The sequence below is a fragment of the Neofelis nebulosa genome, chromosome 1 (assembly GCF_028018385.1).
Source record: "Neofelis nebulosa isolate mNeoNeb1 chromosome 1, mNeoNeb1.pri, whole genome shotgun sequence".
Taxonomy (NCBI): domain Eukaryota; kingdom Metazoa; phylum Chordata; class Mammalia; order Carnivora; family Felidae; genus Neofelis; species Neofelis nebulosa.
This window is the reverse complement of record NC_080782.1, coordinates 125,954,417-125,970,249: the sequence shown is the minus strand read 5'-3', so window position 1 is coordinate 125,970,249 and position 15,833 is coordinate 125,954,417. Positions and strand designations below refer to the sequence as shown.

General features: G+C 38.6%; 1 protein-coding gene and 1 long non-coding RNA gene across 4 annotated transcripts in view; one reads left to right on the top strand and one right to left on the bottom strand.

Moving 5' to 3' along the window:
* PKD2L2 (polycystin 2 like 2, transient receptor potential cation channel) overlaps positions 1-15,833 on the top strand; it is a 46,221-nt gene that overhangs the window by 25,649 nt on the left and 4,739 nt on the right. For all 3 annotated transcript variants that reach the window (XM_058735738.1, XM_058735727.1, XM_058735717.1), the window contains 3 exons: positions 408-509; positions 2,728-2,792; positions 3,412-3,463. In XM_058735738.1, coding sequence (XP_058591721.1) covers positions 408-509; positions 2,728-2,792; positions 3,412-3,463 — 219 coding nt within the window. The remainder of the gene's footprint in view (positions 1-407; positions 510-2,727; positions 2,793-3,411; positions 3,464-15,833) is intronic.
* LOC131515173 (uncharacterized) lies at positions 1,527-14,242 on the bottom strand. The gene is made up of 2 exons (XR_009263494.1): positions 13,343-14,242; positions 1,527-13,108 (listed from the first exon to the last, which is right to left on the bottom strand). It is a non-coding gene; the product is annotated as an uncharacterized LOC131515173 (long non-coding RNA).

The window sequence follows — 15,833 nt, the reverse complement described above, 5'->3', positions numbered from 1 at the left end:
ATGGGAGCAAGTAAAAACAAAAAACAAAAACCACTCTAATGAACATATAATTACATTATTCTGTTTTTGTCTGATATTCAATGTTGATCAGTTAATATATTTATCTACATATATATCTATCTACATATATATATCTACATATATATATATGCATTAGTATCCAGTTCATATGCATTATTATACATTGTTTTTCTCATTTGCCATAAACTTATTTGCCTATATCCACACATTATACATTTCCCATTCTGCTGTGTTACAGTCTGCATAGGCATTTCTCTATTACTGAGCATATGAACTACTTTAAAAATTTTAAATCTAATTTTACAAATCCCAGCAGTCATCAGAGTCAGTAACATTTACATTAAATCTTTATGGAAATAATTATTTTTGTGACTATTTCTTCCCAGAACATGTTCTTGGCAATTATTAACGATACCTATTCTGAAGTGAAAGCTGATTATTCAATAGGCAGAAGGCCAGATTTTGAACTTGGTGAAATGATTAAAAAGGTATGTCTACTTCTTTTCCTATTTAGAATTCTAAGACAAATCTTGTTCACTTTTTACTCCTGTACTTTAAACCCCAAGCAGTGGTGGGTTTTTGGGTTGGGGGTGGGTTTGTTTTGTTTTCTGTTTTGGTCCAGTCTTGCTCATATCTGTATTATGTCACTACCAGAGAAGTGAGATTTCCTTCTGCTTTAAAAAGGTGGCCAAAATTATTTCAGTATATCAAATAGCAACTGAGCTGTTTACTAAACGCAAAGCTCTGTTGGGTTTTATAATAAAACTATCTCTTCCCTCCAAAAATTTCAATTTAGATGCTAGTAAATTTCTATAGACAATCTAAACTCAGAACTCCATGTGCCTTATCTTCCTCATTTTCCTGTTTCTGTTAATGGCAACAGGAACAGTCGCTCCAGGCTTAAAAGCCTTGAATTTTTTTACTCCCTTTGCCTCATATGGTTGGTTGCCACGGCCTGTGTGTAAAGTTCATCTCTGCAGTTTTTGTTCACATTTGTGAAATCCAGGCCATGTTGAATTCTAACTGCCACCACCGGAGTGGGGCCCCTCAGTACTTTTCACCGAGCCTCCTGTGTAGGAACATCTTCTATAGCAACATCTTATGGCCCCTCTCCTGTGCCTATCCAGCTCTGATATCACTTCTCTACTCAAAATTCTTCAGTCTCTCTGGGCCTGTCAAAATAAGTCCAAATTATTTAGCCAAAGAATTGGGTGGATGCCTCTACTCAATAGCACTGTGTCCCAGCTAGTGTTTTGAGCACTGTGCTGTTTAAATTTTTTTTTAACGTTTATTCATTTTTTTTTAATTTTTTTTATTTTTGGGACAGAGAGAGACAGAGCATGAACGGGGGAGGGGCAGAGAGAGAGGGAGACACAGAATCGGAAACAGGCTCCAGGCTCCGAGCCATCAGCCCAGAGCCTGACGCGGGGCTCGAACTCACGGACCGCAAGATCGTGACCTGGCTGAAGTCGGACGGTTAACCGACTGCGCCACCCAGGCGCCCCACGTTTATTCATTTTTGAGAGACAGAGACAGAGTGCAAGCAGGGGTGGGGCAGAGAGAGAGGGATACACAGAATCCAAAGCAGGCTCTAGGCTCTGAGCTGTCAGCAGAGAGCCCAATGCAGGGCTCAAACTCACGAACCATGAGATCCTGACCTGAGCCGAGGTCCGACCCTTAACTGACTGAGCCACCCACGCACCCCACACAGTGTTGTTTACCATCACTGGCTCTCCCCTCTGGGCCTCTGCTCAGGTCACCTGCCGCCCCCCTCCAATCCCTCCCTGACATACTATTCTCCCTGACAGTGGTATCGCCCCTGTCCTCTCAACACCTACCTCACTTGCATGGTTAGTAGTCACAGGTGTACAATCTTGCTCATCTCTGCACATCCATGGCTCTAACCACATCACTTCACACAGAAAAAGTCCTAATGGCCATGAGGCTAGTGGAGTTTCAAAACTCGGTCCAACAACGTATCTGTAAAAGGAAACCATTAATATGTCCCCCAGTGAGCTTAATTGTAGGTTTTTTCATCTTTTATCTCTTCACTATGATGTTGGTTATGTGCATTAAAGTGTTTACATCATTAAATGCAATACATGTTAATAAAACTTTTTAAAGATTTTTTTTTCAAGTTCAAGTGTGATGCCCACAAGAGAACCCCTTTCTCTTTTTCACCAGTAGGCAGAAAACATAAGTGGTGACAAAGTGAAAGAAATCATAGCATTCCCTCCGTATTTCTTTTAAAGTTTATTTATTTTGAGAGAGATAGAGTGCGCACGCATGAGTGGGGGAGGGACAGAGAGGGAGGGGACAGAGAATCCCAAGCTGGCTCTGTGCTGTCAGCGCAGAGCCCAGCATGGGGTTTCAAACTCACCAACCATGAGATCATGACCTGAGCTGAAATCAAGAGACAGGAAGTAGCACATAGGGGTGCCTGGGTGGCTCAGTCAGTTGAGCGTCCGACTTCGGCTCAGGTCATGATCTCACAGCTCGTGAGTTCGAGCCCCACGTCGGGCTCTATGCTAACAACTCAGAGCCTAGAGCCTGCTTCGAATTCTGTCTCTCCCCCTCTCTCTGCCCCTAACCCACTCACATTCTGTCTCTGTCTCTCTCAAAAATAAATAAACATTTAAAAAAATTTTTTAATTAATACAGGATGTATTTTTGATGAACTTTTAAACTATTTTTAATTATGTCCAGAGTTACAACAATGCTCTTGAAAAACTTAGACTAAAGAAACCTCAAAAGGATGAAGACGATAAAGGGTAAGATGGCTTAAAATTTTAATTTGCCATTTAAAACTGTACATTATATGAGAAACTTGCAATGAGAGTAAGGTTTTGATTGTAAAACAGCCACCACCCCAAGTGCTTATTCTAAATATGTTGTCAATACATCATCCACTAGGGCCTCCTAATTCTGAGAGCGCCAGGAGGCTCCAAGCTCAGCTAATGAAAAATTAATATAAAGCGTGCTGTGCCACTCAGAAAGAACTTTAACAGAAAGCTGAACAGGAGAATAAAGTCCCCCTGAGAAGGGAAGAAAAACTGTTAGTCTACATTAAGTGCATTCACTTAGCTATGAAAATAAAAACATTTTTACACAAAATATTTAAGGATACACTTACATTTATTTATTCAATCACTTTGGTGTCCAAATGCTTCCCAAACCCAGACCTCTGGCAGTGGCACAGACTACAAACATTATTTTATAGCTAGAGATGTGACACTCTGGAGAATTTCTATTAATGACACTTTCCAAATAATGAGTGTTATCAGAAAGACCAGAAATGCAATTCAGATCCTTACTATAGAGCTGATCATACTTTATTTTCCCTTTCTACTGTCATAGGTCTCTGATCTTTATTTTATTTTATATTCTTAGTATGAAAGGCGATTTGGCTGAGCAAGCCAGAAGAGAAGACTTTGATGAAAATGTAAGATTTTAACTTTCTCGTAAAGATAGCTTTATTAGAAATGTGCTTACAAAAAAAAAAAGTTCTGATTAAGTATTGAAATTATTTGCTTTCTTTACAGCACTAATTGCCAACTCCGAAAATTTCTCCCCAAATCTAGCTGTTGTTGTTTATAACAAATTATTTCAATTCTACATGCTACCTCTTTTTTTTAAATGTTTATTTATTTTTGAGAGAGAGAGAGAGATGAGGTAGGGGCGGGGTGGGGTGGGGGCGGGAAGGAGACACAGAATCCGAAGCAGGCTCCAGGCTCTGAGTTATCAGCACAGAGCCCAACGCAGGGCTTGAACTCATGAACCACAAGATCATGCCTGACCCAAAGTTGGCCACTTAACCGACTGAGCCACCCAGGCACCCCTATGTGCTACTTCTTTTATTGGTGCTCTCAGACAGATACTTTGGTCCTACAGCTGTACAGTCACTGTGGGATTATCACGCAGGGTTTAGTGAGTATACTCTTTTGAGATGATAATTTTTCTCTTGTAATCATCATTCATGTTTTATACAGTTGAACCTTGAACAATGCAGGGGTTATGTTTACAGTACAGGAAAAAAATCCATGTATAAGTAGGCCCACACAGTTCAAACTTGTGTTACTCAAGGACCATGTTTTTGAACAACACAGGTTTGAACTTCACAAGTCCAGTTATATGTGAGGTTTTTTTTCCATAAATATGGTACAGTACTTCCTGTGAGTGTATTTTCTCTGCCTTATGATTTTTCTCAGTAACATTTTGTTTTCTCTAGCTTACTCTACTGTAACAACATAGTATATAATATATATACAGAATATGTTTTAATCGACTGTTTATGGGATCAGTTAAGACTTCAATCAATGGTAGGCTATTAGTTGTTAAGTTTTTAGGGAGTTGAAAGTTACACATGCATTTTCACCTGCACTGGGGTCAGCACCCCTGACCCCTGCATTGTGCAGCTGTCAGCTGTACATACACTGGAGTGAGGTTTCTCATTGTGAGATAAGAGAGTTACAAAAGGGAAAGGTTGAGGGTTAAAATGAACCTTGTGGTGTTGGATTAGAATTACAGGTGTGTGTGTCTGTGTGTGTCTCTGTGTGTGTGTGTGTGTTCTATAGCTCTATCTGTCCACTGAGAAATCTAGAAGTAAATCTAGATCTTGGTTTCCAAATACCATTCTCTTCTAAAAGGAATGAGGGCCCCTTGGAGATACGGTTAATTCTAGGGTTGGAAGATACAACATGAATCTAGAATATCTTGTTGAGCCAGAAAGTGAAAGTGCTGTAAGAATAATGAAGATCTGTTCAAAGAACACAAGAGTCAGGTTTGAGGGGCTCCCACTGGCCAAATCTGGAAATATTTAAGCGCTATAATGAATAATAATGTATAGCCCATTGAATAACAAAGGATTCCATGAGTTCATACTCATCTAAACATATACATGGATAAAAATCAGAGGGAGAATGGAATTTTTCCATACCTCTCCACAAAATACATATTACTTACCAAAAGAAAAAGAATATGTCAGGGTGAAGGAATCTGGCAGATACTGCCTTAATCAGTATGGGGAAAAACTGAAACCATACACCAGCCAATAAGATGCTAAGAGACAACAGCATCACTTCTGTACCATTTCTGCCAAAAATGTAGAACATGACAAAGTATCACACGAAACTGAGGGACGTTCTGCAAGATAACTGGCCTGTATTCTTTAAAAGTGTCATGGTCAACATGACAAGCCATGGGAAAGCAGAGGAACGATACCAGAATGAATGAGATTAAAAGACAGACAAGTAAATACAGTGCCTAATCCTGGACAAGTGGCAAATTTGAATGGGGGGACTCAGCACTACAAGATAATCATCTATCAGTATCAATCTTCTGACTCTGATGGTTGTGCTGCGATTATAAAGGAAAACGTCCTTGTAAGCAGGAAATACAGATTGATGTGATCAGGGACACTGGGGCATTCATGTTGGCAACTTCAAATACTTCAAAGGAAAGAAAAAGTTTTTGTAACTTTCCCCTAATTGTGAGATTCTTTTAAAAACAAAATTATAATTCAGTAAACCATTTCTGAAATAAAAGATGATGTAAATTGAAAGACATACTGTGTACCTGTGGGAAATCACCTCGAATGAACATGAGACTCATCCAGGTAAAACCTGGACTTCCAAGGGGCGCCTGGGTGGCTCAGTCGGTTAAGCGTCCGACTTCAGCTCAGGTCACGATCTCGCGATCCGTGAGTTTGAGCCTCGCGTTGGACTCTGGGCTGACCGCTCAGAGCCTGGAGCCTGTTTCCGATTCTGTGTCTCCCTCTCTCTCTGCCCCTCCCCCATTCATGCTCTGTCTCTCTCTGTCTCAAAAATAAATACACGTTAAAAAAAAAAATCTGGACTTCCAAGAAAAGGAAAACCAGGTTAGCATGACAACATTCAACACCATACGTCGACAGAACAGTACCCACAATACATGCAAGGAAAGAAAATGTAAGCCAAGCATATTTATTTGGAGCACAACTGTGTTTCCAACGTACAGGCTCAAAGAGTTTTCAACGTGCAACAACTCAGAATAATGTTGTATTCCTGAGGGTTCTATAAGAATATCAGTTTCAGCCAACCAAAAGATGATCGGAGAAATTTTGCAAAAAGGAAGAAGGGAGAGAGAAGGTATAAAGTAGAAAACACTGATGGAGTGGTTCATATACAATAGCTCAAAGTTAAAGAATTCATGTAGGAACGCCTGGGTGGCTCCATCAGTTAAGCGTCTGACTCTTGATTTCAGCTCAGGTCATGATCTCATGGTCATGAGATGGAGACCCACATCGGGCTCCCCAGTGAGCGTGGAGCCTACTTGAGATTCTCCATCTCCCTCTCTCTCTCTGCCCTGCCCTTGCTCACACTCTTTCTCTATCTCAAAATAAATAAACAAAATTTTTAAAAAGAGAATTATCATTTAGAGTTAATAACCAATAAGAATAAATTTTAGCATATTTAAAAATACTGTAATAAACAATAAGATACTATTTCATGGACTTTAAAACATATTTTCTTTTCACATTTTAACATCTCTAAAATCAAGATATGTCTTATGGTTGATAGTGTATCACATTGTAATTGGCAGCCTTTCTTTCCTAAGTGGTACATAAATAATGGTGTGTCTAACAGTAGACTCCATCTCTCAGATACAACGAAATGTGGTAATAAGATTTAAATATAGTTGGAACTACAAGCTAATTTTCTTGTTGAATTTGATTTCTAGTTGAGGGAACCAAAGCAGGAAAAAGAGGACTCGGGTAGTATTAAAAAAAAAAAGAAAGAAAGAAAGAATAAAAACAAACCATGAAAATAAAAATATGTACATTCCTAAGAGCAGAATAATCAAAACAAAAATGAAAATAAAATATAACACATGGTAAAAAATTTAAAATGTAACATAGGGGCACCTGGGTGGCTTAGTCGGTTAAGCATCTGACTTTGGCTCAGGTCATGATCTCACAGTTTGTGAGTTCGAGCCCCGCGTCGGGCTCTGCTGACAGCTCGGAGCCTGGAGCCTGGAGCCTGCTTGGATTCTGTGTCTCCCTCTCTCTCTGACCCTCCCCCCTTTCATGCTCTGTCTCTGTCTCAAAAATAAATGAAAATTTAAAAAAATAAGTAAATAAATAAAAAATAAAATAAAATAAAATGTAACATAAAACGGTATGATGTAACTGTGACCAGGTATGTCTGACATATCAGTAAAAGCAACTAAGTTTAATGTACTTAAAAAGAAAAACATTTTCAGATTGAATCACAAAGCAACACCCAGTTCTATGCTATATCCTAAAATATATACATAAAACAAAGTGACTCAGAGAAATTCAATATAAAACCATAGGCAAAGGTCTAAATAGGCAAGCAAAAGATGGGGTACGCCTGGGTGGCTCAGTCAGTTAAGCATCCAGCTGTGGCTCAGGTCATGATCTCAGAGTTTGTAAGTTCAAGCCCTGTGTTGGGCTCTGTACTAACAGCTCAGAGCCTGGAGCCTGCTTTGGATTCTGTGTCTCCCTCTGTCTCTCTACCCCTCCCCCGCCCATGCTATGTCTCTCAAAAATAAACATTAAAAAAAATTTTTAATAGACAAGCAAAAGATATCAGAGGACACAACTGAATATAAGTCAATGTAGAATCCTAGACATAAAGCTGTAAATGAGATGAAGGCCACTTTATAATGATAACATCAATTTTAATAGTTATGGTTATCCATGCACCAAATAATATAACATCAACTTCCATAAGGTATGGACTACTAAACTTACAAAAGGAGAAACAGGGGTATCTGGGTGGCTCAGTTGGTTGAGCATTTGACTCCTGGTATCGGCTGAGGTCATGATCTCATCATTCGTGAAACTGAGCCTACCTATGTAGGGCTCTACACGGGCAGCAAAGAGGCTGCATGGGATTCTCTCTCTCCCTGCCCCTCCCCCTACTCAACACACTCTTTCTTAAAAATTCTCTTAAAAAAAGAATTATTTTTTAAATAAAGGGATAAATAAGGAAAAATAAGAGGATAAAACTCAAACAAAATGAATAAGGTGATCTTACAGTTATATATATTTAACTCTGTAAGAATATACATCTGCTTTTTAAAAACCCATTCATGAAAAATGATCACATACTGGAGCACAAACAGCCTCAATAAATTCCAAAAACTGGTTAATACAGAAAAAATTATCTGAAAGCAACATAATAAAAATGTTCTAAGGAAATCAGAAAATAAAAACATTACTTAACCAAGATTTTAAACTATTAATTCTTGAATCAAATGGGAACTACAAAATGAAACCGTAGAATTCTTATAAAAACAATAAAAACAGTATATAGGAGAATCTATGAGATTAAAGTCAAATGCCAGAGGAAAATCAGTAGCCTTAAATTTATCAACAAAAACCAAGACTGAAAAGAAATTGATTTTAGCATGTAACTCAAAAAGTTGGAAAAGAACAATAAATAGGAAAACAACAAATAAGAAATAAAGATGAAAACAGAATTAGTGAGTGGCAAACACAAAGCTGTATAAATAAATAAAAAGGCTGGTTCCTTGAAAAGATCCGTAGGGGGAAAAAAATAAATCAGTGGAAAGAAACCATTAGCCAACAAATGGAATAAAAGAGAGAAAGTATAAACATACAAAGTAAGAAGTTACAATGGGAGAAATAATGAAGAAATAAGGAATCTAAAAAAATATCAATGAGGGGCACCTGAGTGACTCAGTTGGTTGAGTATCTGACTCTTGACTTCAGCTCAGGTCGTGATCTTTAGGGGTTCAAACCCCACATCGGGCTCTGCACTGACAGCACGGAGCCTGCTTGGGAGTCTCCCTCTCCCTCTCTCTGCCCCTCTCCCACTCACACACTCTCTCTCACTTTCTCTTAAAATTAATTTTTAAAATATCACTGAAAGAAATTGAAGAAGACACAAACAAATGGAAAGGTATTCCAGGCTCATGGATTAGCAGAATTAGTATTGTTAAAATGTTCATACTACCCAGAGCCAATGTACAGATTCAATGCAATGCCTCACAAAACTCCAATGGCATTTTGCACAGAAATAAAACAAAAAGTCCTAAAATATGTATGGAACCGCAAAAGACCCCAAATGGCCAAAGCAGCCTTGGGAAAGAATAACTGAAGAAAGAAGAAACTTGGAGGCATAACACACCCTGATTTCAAACTATATTACAAAACTATAGCAATCCAAATAATATGGTATTAGCATAAAAAGAGACACAGAAACCAATGGAATAAAATAGCCTGGAAATAAACCTTCCCACATATGGCCAATTAATTTATGACAAAAGAGCCAAGAACATACAGTGGGAAAGGGATAGTCTCTGCAATAAATGCTGCTGGGGAAACTAGAGAGCCACATGCAAAAGAGCAAAGCTGGACCAGTATCTTCCATATAATTTACACAAAATTAACACAAAATGGATTAAATACTTGAACATGAACACCCAAAATGATAAAACACTTAAAAGAAAACTTAGGCAGTATGTTCCTTGTCCTCAGTCTCAGCAATGATTTTTTGGATCTGACACCAAAACCAAAGGCCGCAAAAGCAAAAATACAACAAATTGGAATACATAAAGCTAAAAAGCTTCTGTACAGCAAAGTAAACAACCAACAAAATGAAAAGGCAACATAGTGAATAGAAGAAAATATTTACAAATTATATATCTGATAAGGAGTTAATATCCAAAATACATAAAGAACTCCTACAACTCAATTAACAAAACAAACAAAAAAACCAAACAATACCATAAAAAGTGAGCAGAGGATCTGAATTGACATTGTCCAAAGACATACAGATGGTCAACAGGTACATGAAAAGGTGCTCAGCATCACTCATCAGGGAAATGCCAGTCAAAACCACGAGATATTACATCACACCTGTTAAAATGGCTGTCATCAAAAAGACAAACAATAACAAGGGTTGGCAAGGGTGTGGAGAAAAGGGAACCCTTTTGTACTGTTGGTGGGAATGAAAACTGGTGCAGCCACTGTGGAAAACAGTGTGGAGGGACCTCAAAAAAATGTAAATTACAACTAACATATGATTACCAGTAATTCCACTTTTGTTTTGAAGGGAACAAAAACTCTTAATTCAAAAACATATCCACACCCCCATTTTCACTGCAGCATTGTTTAGAATAGCCAAGACATGGAAATAACCCAAGTGTCCATCAATGGATAAAGAAATTGTGTGTGTGTGTGTGTGTGTGTGTGTGTGTGTGAGTGTGTGTGTGTGTGTGTGTGTGTGTGTGTGTGTGTGTAAACTCAGCCATTAAAGGAAATCCTGAGGTGCCTGAGTGGCTCAGTCAGTTAAGCGTCCAGCTTCAGCTCAGGTCATCTCATGATTCATGAATTCAAGCCCTGCATCAGGCTCTGGGCTGACAGCTCAGAGCCTGGTGCCTGCTTAAGATTCTGTGTCTCCCTCTTTATCTGCCCCTCCCCTGCTTGTGCTCTGTCCCTCTCTCTCTCGAAAATAAATAAGCATTTTAAAAATTATTAAAAAAGAAAATCCTGACATGTGCAACAATATGGATAGATCTTGATAGCATTATGTTAAGTGAAATAAGTTAGAGAAAGACAAATAGTGTATTATCTCACTTATATGTGGAATCTAAAAACAACAAAAACAAAAAATGAACTCATAAACAGAACAGATTGGTAGTTGCCAAGAAACGGAGTAGGGGCAAGTAAAATGGGTCAAGGTGATCAAAAGGTACAAACTTCTAATTATAAAATAAGTAAGTTCTGGGGATGTAATGTATAGATGATGACTACAGTTAACAATACTGTATTGTATATTTGAAAGTTGCTAAGAGAGTAGATCTTAAAAGTTCTCATAAGAAAAAAAATCTATTAACTGTGTAGTGATGAAGGTTGACTAATAATTACACTTACTATAGTGATCATTTCACAAAATATACATATATGAAATTATGTTGTACACCTGAAAAAAATCACTAAGAGATTTTTTTGTATAACTTTATGCAAATAATGTTTGAAAAACTGAAAGCAGTGGGTAATTTTTCTCTGAAAATAAATTTATCAAAACTGATCCCAGAAAAGATTTTTAAAAACCTAAACAAATCCACTCTGTAGAAGAAACAAGGTCATGAAAGAGCTACCTGAAAAATAAATGAGGCCCCACAAATAAATCGTATCATATTTGTAAGGAACAAATAGTTTCAAACTATTCAAGCTGTTCCAGAGAAAAAAGAAAATGGACAACTATCAAATTATTTTTATAAAATGCCTATATAGTCATTATGTAAAATGACTGTATACACACACACACACACACACACACATACCAGTTATAAATTTTGAAGTAAAAATCCTAAATAAAATAATAGCAACAGAATCAAACAGAACACAATAATATAACATGATTCAGTAGGGCTTACTCTAAGAATGGAAAGATGGTTTAAAATTGGGTAATCAACCAATTAACATAACTCATTCTATTAACAGATCCAAAAGGAAAGTTACATGATCATTTTCCACAGATGCTAGATATTTGGGAAGATTCAATATCTAATCTTAGGACAACAAAACAAAACAGGAATCAATGAACACTTCCTTGATATGATAAAAACATTTATCTCACCCTCCCCCCCACCAAAAAACATATCTATCTCACTCCTAAGCTAGTACCTTACTTAACAGAGAAACAATGACATGTCAGGGACAAGGGACAAGAAAGGATGTACTGGAGGGATCAGCCAAAACAATTAAGAGAAATAAATTAGAAATGTTAAGAATTGAAAGGGAAGAGATATAAATAAACTACTTCTATTTGACTTACAATTCTCTTAAAGTTTCCTAGGTCTACCAACTAGGTATTCAAGTTTCCTAGGTATGCAAGTACCAGAATTCAATACAGCATTAGGAAAAAAATAATCTAAGTCAATGCAATTATGCAAACACCAACCAGTTCATTAAAAATTATGGAAGACTATATAATAGCAACAAAGAAAATGCCCAGGAATTCATAAAAAGTGTTTAAAACCAAGAAATGGAAAAATTTTAAACATTCCTTAAAGACACAAAAATATACTTGATGAAATAAGAATATACACTGTGAGTTAGGACTTAGGAAAATGGAAACCACATTATATATTTCAAACAAGAAATTAACTACAGGGAAATGATTACATGGGGAATGGAAGGCAGAAAAAGTAAAAACCCTGATGCAACTCATACTGTAGGAGGATGCTACCACTCCCAAGGCTGAGGTTACAAAAGGTGAAGTTATCTGAACCTTATCTTAGAGACTCAGCCTCCAGAGCTGTCTAGTGAGACCTCTGAGGGTAATGGCCATCCCACCCCTGCCACTGCTGTTTCTGAGGAGTGTGATGGGCCTGGTTCTGGTTATGCCAAAAGACATCAAGAATGCTGCAGCCTGGAGCCAACCACTGCTGCTGGAGACAACTACTATTTGCAGAAACAATGGTGATAGATAAAAACCCAGACTCGCCTGCACCCCTCCATCCTCCACGAAGGCAGAATCTAACAATCCAGTGTAGCAAAAGCCTGAGGAATGAGGTTAGTAAAACCTGAGACCCAGCATCAGAGTTTAAGAAGGTGTTTTGAGGGGTGCCTGGGTGGCGCAGTCGGTTAAGCATTCCACTTTGGCTCAGGTCATGATCTCGCCGTTTCCGAGTTCGGGCCCTGCGTCAGGCTCTGTGCTCACAGCTCTGAGCCCGGAGCCTGTTTCAGATTCTGTGTCTCCCTCTCTCTTTCTGCCCCTCCCCCACTCATGCACGCACGCTCTCAAAAATAAATAAAAATATTAAAAAAAAAAAAAAAAGGCGGCAAATTTTGAGTTGAGAGAGATCAAATAGTCCAGCTCATCCTTTCGGCTTTTAGTACACATGTGTGAACTTCTATAAAACGATAACTATTTTTCAAGGTTCCATTGAATAAGTTGGAATTATCCTTTATAAACAAATGAAGGCACTTTTCTCCTCTCCCCCAAAAGGGAAAAGCACAGTCCCAACAGCAACTGTATCTCTCTCTGAGTGATATTAAGACCTATTCTACTGATATCACAATTCCTTAAGAACTTAATGTTCGGGGCGCCTGGGTGGCGCAGTCGGTTAAGCGTCCGACTTCAGCCAGGTCACGATCTCGCGGTCCGTGAGTTCGAGCCCTGCGTCAGGCTCTGGGCTGATGGCTCGGAGCCTGGAGCCTGTTTCCGATTCTGTGTCTCCCTCTCTCTCTGCCCCTCCCCCGTTCATGCTCTGTCTCTCTCTGTCCCAAAAATAAATAAAAAACGTTGAAAAAAAAAAAAAAAGAACTTAATGTTCAAACTACTATTTATGGATTTATTTATATTAAGTAAACTCTACCCGAATATAGGGGCCCAAACTCACAACCCTGAAATCAAGAGCTGCATGCTCTGCTGAGACAGCCAGGCGCCCCTCAACTACACAGTCTATTTTTGTTCATAAGAATATCAGGAGGCATCCCCCAGAGAATTCCCTGGGTTCCAAATACAGCCCTCTCTGAACCCATTCTGTAGCAGCAGTCAATTTTTCCTTGGCAATTGGGATCAGTTACCTCAGTTAGTTGAGTAACCGCTTCTTTCCCTGCTGGTTCTGTAGCCTGAGGAATCCCAAAGGGCCGGGTGTTCGTCTCATATTCTTAAAAGTCTGTTATGTCCCTTGCTGGAAATACGCTATCTCTGAGGGTCTGTTTCTTTGGAGTTCCCCTGCTACCAAGTACTCATTAGTTAGGGTCCAGTGGACTACACTAGGTAGTCCAAAAAGAGGGTATTTACCACAGGGAATTCCTTTCTGAGGTAGTAGAGGACTAGAAGAGCCAGTGTTTAACACTAAATTAATCCAGAGACAACAGCAAGAGACAGCTACCATCTACAGAAGAGGTGAGGGTGTAAGGACCTTGGAACTTGGAGAAAATGCCCTTGAAGAGTTGGTGCTCTGCTTGTGAGGAAAAGCATCACTTTCCTGTGAATGTCAAGGCAGGCTTCACAGACATAGTGATAGTTGAGATGGGTTTTCTGAAGGATGAGTCAAGTTTACTAGGCAGTCTGTTTAACCCAGACTACTTACATATCTACATTTTAATTAGGCCTGGTCATTTAGAAATAGTTGCAGGGCCTCTACCGATTTACCACATTAAAATTATCGGTGACTGTGTAAAAACATAAATGCTATAATGTGGCCAAAATAAAAGTAGCAAGATTGAAAGCCATCCTTTGTTTAACGATAGACACTGTCTGATAGAATAGTTTCTTTGACCAGAATAGCATACATTTATGCTCGTATGGACAAGGGCATCACCATCCGCTCTGAGGAAAGTAATCAGAACGCTTATAAAGGGATCAACTTAGTTACTTCACATTATTGCTGGAGCAGGATGGTATCAGATACTGGGAAGTCTCTGGATCATATCTGGGTGCAATGTCTCTTCTTTCCCTTTTTTTAGTGCTGCCCCTATTTTCCACAACATAACTTTTTTTTCCCCTAAAGTTGGGAAAATGTTATTTGGATGCTAAAAAGTAAGTGGGTGGTAGTGAGAACAAAACACAGGAAGGACTCTTCAGAAGCAGAGAAAAATGCAACAAGAATTCGCTGGTATGAGGAGCTTATTTTGGGGTCTGTGGACAGACTGGAGTGCATATATTGATGCAGTAATCCTGAAAAAGGGACTAGGGACTGTTGGGTAAGACTGCAGGGGTCTGGCTGCGAAGCAGCTGGGAGAACATATACCCACAGATGTACTCTGAAATACATTTGCTTCATTAAACAACAGAAGTACAGAAAAGAACAGCTCAGCTTTGGCCAAGTGAAGAACAGAAAACCAGAAAAACTCAGCTGGAGAGGCACAGGGGAAGAGGCAGTGAAGAACAAACTGAGGATTTTAATTAAAACACACACACACACACACACACACACACACACACACACACACACACACAAACACACACACACACACACGAAAAACCCACCCAAACAAGAGTGAACAGTACTAATACCAAGCCCTCTCAAGTGAATCTGCTGATGCACAGACTGAAAAAACCAGGAAGGGCAAAAGTCCAGTAGGGCTCAACATCACAGCTCTGGAGAGTAAACTACACAGTTTAAGATTCTCAATGCTGTGGGAATGCAAACTGGTGCAGCCACTCTGGAAAACAATATGGAGGTTCCTCAAAAAACTAAAAATAGAACTACCCTACCACCCAGCAATTGCACTATGAGGCATTTATCCACGGAATACAGGTGTGCTGTTTCAAAGGGACACATGCACCCCCATGTTTATAGCAGCACTATCCACAATACTCAAAGTATGGAAAGAGCCCAAATGTCCAGTGATGGATGAATGGATAAAGATGTGGCATATATATATATATATATATATATATATATATATATATATATATTGGAATATTACTCAGCAATCAAAAAGAATGAAATCTTGCCATTTGCAACTATGTGGATGGAAATGGAGGGTATTATGCTAAGTGAAATTAGTGAGATAAAGACAAAAATCATATGACTTCACTCATATGAGGACTTTAAAAGACAAAACATATGAACATAAGGGAAGGGAAACAAAAATAATATAAAAACAGGGAAGGGGACAAAACAGAAGAGACTCATAAATATGGAGAACAAACTGAGGGTTACAGGAGGGGTTGTGGGAGGGGAGATGGGTAAATGGATAAGAGGCACTAAGGAATCTACTCCTGAAATCATTGTTGCACTATATGCTAACTAATTTGGATGCAAATTTTAAAAAATTAAAATTAAAAAAAAAATCAACTCAAAAAAAAGTAAAAAAA